The 6615-nt window shown below is 31.1% G+C and overlaps 1 protein-coding gene across 1 annotated transcript; it reads left to right on the forward strand.

Moving 5' to 3' along the window:
• The first annotated feature begins 1724 nt into the window (after window positions 1-1724).
• On the forward strand, window positions 1725-6615 carry LOC146139048 (glutaredoxin-3-like). The gene is made up of 7 exons (XM_083391657.1): window positions 1725-1757; window positions 2548-2673; window positions 3103-3249; window positions 3666-3785; window positions 4408-4573; window positions 4824-4924; window positions 6156-6615. The coding sequence occupies exons 1-7, from the start codon at window positions 1725-1727 to the stop codon at window positions 6435-6437; spliced, it is 975 nt and encodes a 324-aa protein (XP_083247783.1). The 3' UTR covers window positions 6438-6615.

The following is a 6615-nucleotide window of genomic DNA, read 5'->3' on the forward strand; positions in this document are numbered from 1 at the left end:
ATTAAAAGCTTTTCCTTTCATATAAAGCCAGAGATGAAGTATATTAATTTTCGAGCTACAATTTTCATGAAAGTAACTTTCAAGACAACAAAAAGTCATGTCAAAACCGGGCGTAATCTTAAAACTTGAGGTTATCGGTGGATATCGTGCACAAATATCCAACTGGAATATTGGTTTAAAATCACTTAACGACATAGCGAAATGACTTGGTAAAAATAACATTTATTTATTAGTATGGCGTACCTGCAAAAATATATACCTGCAAAAATATATATATATATATATATTATATATATATATATATATTTTATATATATTACTGGTAAAATACAATCTAACTACATTGAAAAAGGATAACCCTTATATAATTTTTTCTTTGGACGACCAGAAACAAAGCCAACACTTTTATCGCTTCCAGTCCTTAGGTAAGCATAAAGCTATTTTGTTCCTATTTAAAGTCAGTGATTTGATACACAAAGAGTAAACAATCATCCGTTCTAATAACGAGAAGCAATTATTACGTCACAAAGTAGTTTCCTTTATTGGCCATTTTCCCGGAATATTCTCGAACTTTTTAATCGATTTTACTGTTAGGTGTACAGCGAACTGAATTGCTCCTAGGTGTGAAAAAACAAATCTTGATGCAACACCAAATCATCGTTCTCGAAAAGTGAGTTTAAATTAATTATTTCACCATTGGCGTTGTTTTACCACCCACTTTAGTGTAAAAAAACGGATCAAAATCGTTCAGAGTGCGGTGAAATCAATCACGTTCCCAAAATAGAGTTGTCTGATGCTTATATTTTGTTTCGATACAAGATGTTTTGGGCAAAAAGTTTTTCAATCCGAGGCGCTTGTCAGGAATCCTAGCAAATTTTCGTCCGTTTTTTATATTGCTAACATCATTTGGGTTTGGGTGCCAGTTAGCCTTCGGGTTTGGGTCAAGTAATATTATTATATTTATTCTTCCATATTTTTTTCTTTTTTGCAATTTTAATTTTGACAACTCGTTTTGTTACTGTAAAAAAAGGTTGTAGGATTCTAGATCAGCGCCCAAATTCGATCCTATGCCAAATGACGTCATTACCATGCTCATAAAGCAAACTTATTCAAATGTGATGTGCAAAGTTATGTTTTCTCGGTTGTTAAGCAAAAATTTGCTTCAGCGACAATTTTTTTTTTGTTTGTGTGAACTAGATGACGAAGATATTTAATTTTCTATTCTGAACAATGTAGGACTTTTTATTAAACTTTTTATAAAAAATATTAATTAACGATTTGTTATTGTTAGAGTTAAGCAAAGAAATTAATAATTTCTTTGCGTTAAGGTATGTTTTGTTTATTGATTTTGTCAGATGTCATTTTTCTTGTGTTTCACTTTTGGGAGTTTTTAATGTTATATGTGAATGCTGCGTCATGGAATTGCAACATAAGAATAAAACGTCAAACACGAGGAGTCACGAATATATCAAGCACATAAACTAGTTTTTAAGTGTTTGATAAACTTTTTCAAAAGCTTATAATAATGAAATATTGTGTTTTTAAATATTTAGTGTAAAAAATAAATGCTCAATTTTCTCATTATTTTATAGAAAATTTTTTTTTATATAATCACGCAACAGTAGTTATGACCACCTTTTGTATTTGACGTGCAAACTTCTGAAAGCACAAGTCAGCGTGACAAATATTTTTGCAAAGTAATTATATTTATTTATTTAATAACAATGAACACCCCTCAAGAAATTAAAGACATTCAGGTTTGTATAAAGTAGAACAATGGGATATAAAACATATCCAAAAACATTTGTTTATTGTGTGTTACAACTTACAACAATGTAAAACTGACTAATAACAAAACAGATTATATAATAAATTTCCAAGCCAACATGAAAAAGTGGCCACTGAATTCATCTTTATTTAGTTTATAACTTTATTTGTTTTAAGATTATAATTGTCCATTTAAAAAGTAATCTTGGCGCTGGTCTAGAATCCTACCACAGCGTTGAAACAATTATTGATTCAACGCACAATATTTGGGTTAGGGTGGGGAAAAGCGTTTGGGTGAAGGTGGGTCAAGTGTTATTATATTTAATAATAATACTTTGAGTGTTCTGACCATTCATCATCCTCTAAATTAGTGTTACCCTGGTGTGGGTGGGTCAAGTAATATTATTCAATAATATTGTTTAACCCACCCAAACCCGCACCCTAACCCAAATAAGGTGCGTTGATTTTTCAAAGACCAGAATATTTTATCACAGAATGCAAGAAATGTAAAAAAAACTAAATGAAATAATACTTTATTTTAGTTTCTAATACAACCTTTCACAAAAATTTTAGTTTTGTAACATAAAGAAAAAGTTGGGATAATAAGATTAATTCAACTTACTGAAGCATCGAAAACCCAAACTCTTTTACCTAAAATTGTGCATCGTTTTACGAATGTTAAAATATAAAAAAGCAAAAGTTAAAAGTTGTAGATGTATCATAAATATTTACGCCCCAATTTTAATTACTGTTGAGTTGGTTACAATATTTTTTTTTCAGGACTTCGATTCGCGTCTAAAAGATGCGGGACGCCATCTTGTGGTTGTTCATTTTTGGGCTTCGTGGGCCGAACAGTGCAAACAAATGAAAGACGTGTTTGTTAAACTTGCCAAAGAATATCCAAACGTATTTACAACATTTAATCTTATTTTAGTTTACAAAATTGGTTTGGGATTTTTTTTTTTATTGTATTTCTATTTTTTGGTATATAGTTTCAATTCTCGTTCAATAACAGTCTTTAGAATAAATATAAAACATTATATTTATTAAAGCACAATGTTGATTAGCCATGAAAGGTAATAACACATTGAATATTTGTTTTGGCTTCTTTTTTATTTTGTTTTAATTTTCATGGAAATATTTACAATATGAACACTAAACACGGATCTGTTCATAATCTTCAGTAGAAAAATAGTGGGCCAAACTCTACTGAATATTTATATTACAAACTTGTATCCTGAATTTAACAGATAGCTTTTAGTTTTAGATAAAGCTTTCAAAACTTTTCTGTTGCTTTTAATTTCTTTTATTAAAAACTTATTTCTGAATTCACAGACAACTTTCCTTAATTTGGAAGCCGAAGAAATCCCAGAAATATCGGAGAAATATGAAATAGAGGCCGTTCCAACTTTTATTTTCATTAAATGCAAACAGAAAATTGGCCGAATGAACGGAGCCGATGTTCCAGTACTAAAGAATCTTGTACGTTTAAGTTGTAATATTTTTAAAGTTTGGTAAAACTAATTTGTTTTTCTCAATATTTACATATCCTAGAAAAGAGTGATGCAGTGTTGCAATAATCTTTAATTTCCTACAAATATGATGAAATTCATTATTAGCATGAAAATGTTTAAAACTTTGTGATTAGAAATCTATAAACTAGTCACGAAGAAAAAAAAAATTATTCACCAACAAAGTAATACTAATTATGATTGCTATGAAGCTCATTTGTTTTTTTTATAATAAAAAAATACTAATGAAAACATTCAGATATTTAGTTATTAAGGTAAATTTTAATTTCACAAATTTAACAAGCTTTGTCCAATCCATACAGTTATAGTTTTTTTCCATTTTAAAGAAATCCTGATGAAAAGATTTCATTGAGTTTTTTTTTTCAGGTGAAACAATACTTGGACGCGGTTCCGCCTCCCCTTGACGAAAGTAGCGACCCAGAGACGATATTAAACAACAGATTGCGATCTCTCGTCAGCAACCACCCATGCATGCTTTTCATGAAGGTAAACTACAACAACATAAAATTTAACACTATTTTAGTTAAACTCTGTAAATTATTTATTATAGAAGCAAGTTATACCCTAAGCCTAAAATATTAATAATTTTAATTATACCCAATTATGATTGTAATGATTATTTTCTCAAACATATTTCAGGATTGGTTGCATAATAAACATCAATACTTATTTTTTTTATTTGTAATTATTATTTTTTATAAAATCGTTTTTTAGGAAAAAATATTATAAATTTTGAAAAGTACTTCATGAATTAAGCTTTATTTAAAGTCCTACATTGTGCCTATGAATTGTAAATAATAGATTATTTAAAAAAAATTATATATTTTCATTTTTTAGTGTGATTGCATGTCAAATATTGTTTCCAGATTTTTTATGGAATTAATCTTTAGGTTTTTTGTTCAAAAACATGTTTACCAGGAGTGGCTGCACAATAACATTAATACTCTTTTTTTAATGTAATTATTGTTTTTTATGTAATTGGTTTTTAGGTTAGGAGAAGCATTATATATTTTTGAACAAGTGTCTTAAGTTAAGCTTTTTTCTATTTTTTTTTAATTTTTTTATAAAATATATTATAAATAAAATAATTTTGTATTTTTAATCGCAGGGCAACAAAGACGAGCCGCGATGTGGTTTCAGTCGACAAATGATTTCTATTCTGAACGAGCACAACTGTGATTACAAAACCTTCGATATTTTGGAAGACGAGCAAGTCAGGCAGGGACTTAAAGTCTTTTCCGAGTGGCCGACGTACCCACAACTTTACGTCAAAGGTCAGTAATATTTGATGTTTTATGCAAAATTCAGCAATAGTTATATTCAATAATCATAATAATGGTGTAAATTCTGCTATTTTTTAACTGTTATTGGTATGGCAAAGTTTTAAAGCAAAGTGGCAAATCAAAGAAATTAAAAGTATTTTTTAACGAAAGTTGTGTATAAGTTGTTTGATACGGAGTTTTTTTTAAATATGTCTACATAAATGAATAAATTTCCATTTATTGTTATTTTTTTTAATTTAAGGTGAACTTATTGGTGGATTGGATATTGTCAAGGATATGGTAAATGAAGGGGAACTAAAGAATGTTCTTCCTCAAGCAAAAACGCTAAACCAACGAATTGAGGTAAACAAAAAGTTTTCAATTTAGTGCAAAAATATCACCTTTCTCTCGCGAAAATGGTATCACCACTTTCTCATTTAAAAAAATAATCATTCTGTCACAAATTTAATTATTGTAGCTCTTTGAAGCATAACTAATGTGTTAGGCCGCGGGAACTGCCGTCCGGGTCGGCTACCCGTCGCCACGGTTTCCCCTCAGGAATAGGACTTTGTGTGAATTTCGCAGCCTCGGTTTTCTCGGCGCTGCGTGATATCTTTGTGTCGATTTCGTTTGCTATTGCGTGGTGTCGTTTTGAGATCATTCGTCGGGTGGATACCGAGAGAATCAGACGCATTTGAGCACGGTTTGCAATCTCGTTGGTTAGAGACAAGCTGTAGCCTTATGCGAGCACTTGGTGTGCATGGTTGTTTGCCGTACTGATTATCGTTCTGTCCAATAAACGTCTTGCTCGAGAAAGTAAAGTCATTCCTGTCCTTAGCAGCTACTTTGGGGATCGTGTCCCGATCTAGTCTGCGACACATTCTATTCATGATTTGCATTTCATTTGGAATTGCAACACTAATTTCCACCAGTAACTAGCTGCCCTTTGCAATACATTATATTGTGAATTAAAAAAAATCCTTAAATATGTAGGGAGACGTTTTTATCCCCATTGTTAATATGACGTGTTAAGCTCTCAAGTTATTTTATTTAAAATTGCCAAAACTTATACGATTTTAGTATTTAAATTTAAAAAAAAAAAAATTGAAAACGAGTTAAATTACTTTATTTTCAAACGTTTCGGCAAATGCTCATGCCATCATCAGTGATATGAAGGCCACATCAGTTACACCCGTTTATATACACTTTGGTCGCACCAAGAAATGATCTGACGAAACAGGTGCAGATCAACTGCGACATACAATACAATAACAAGTTGTTATCATTCTTATCATTCCTTTGTTAGACCAAAGTGTATATAAACGGGTGTAACTGATGTGGCCTTCATATCACTGATGATGGCATGAGCATTTGCCGAAACGTTTGAAAATAAAGCATGTCGCTTTTAACGTCTATTTGGGCCGTTATTTTCATCATTAAACTTATGAACAGATCCGTATATAGTGTTCCAAAGTTAAATTACATTTTTTTTATGAAACGAGTGTTTTTCAGATTATAAGCCACAATTAAATTATAGTTTTCAATTAATGAGTCCGAATAAATTTAGTTAAGAACATTATTTTTTTATTTCCAGGAAATTCTAAATCGCCACAAAATCATGCTTTTCATGAAAGGCGACCCAACAGCGCCACGGTGCGGATTCAGCCGTCAGATCGTCGACATTTTAAACGCAACTGGGGTGAAATATTCGCACTTCGATATTCTAAGTGACGAGGAAATAAGGCAAGGCCTCAAGAAGTACTCTGATTGGCCGACGTATCCGCAACTTTACGTTTCCGGCGAGCTGATTGGTGGATTGGATGTTATTAAGGAAATGAAGGAGGCTGAAGAATTGAAAGACGCTTTGGAAGGATAATTATGTAATAAATGCCAAAAATAGAGTTAAGGTCGCCTTATAAACATTTGACCATAGTTGTGTAACAACAATTGTCAGGCAATAACAATTTCAACTGGTCGTCATTAAATAAATTAAGATTTTTGTGCTAGAACCAACGCAACAGCATACCTTGTTTTTGGGTGTTACTTGAAACTGT

This window comes from Ascidiella aspersa, chromosome 6 (genome assembly GCF_963924565.1).
Source record: "Ascidiella aspersa chromosome 6, kaAscAspe10.2, whole genome shotgun sequence".
In the NCBI taxonomy this organism is placed as follows: Eukaryota; Metazoa; Chordata; class Ascidiacea; order Phlebobranchia; family Ascidiidae; genus Ascidiella; species Ascidiella aspersa.

Bases quoted from the DNA above. Each gene is read 5' to 3' on its own strand.
- LOC146139048 (XM_083391657.1), top strand. From the start codon at position 1,725: ATGAACACCCCTCAAGAAATTAAAGACATTCAG. The intron at 1,758-2,547 runs GTTTGTATAAAG...TTTTTTTTTCAG, and splicing joins AAGAAATTAAAGACATTCAG to GACTTCGATTCGCGTCTAAA. The intron at 3,250-3,665 runs GTACGTTTAAGT...TTTTTTTTTCAG, and splicing joins TTCCAGTACTAAAGAATCTT to GTGAAACAATACTTGGACGC.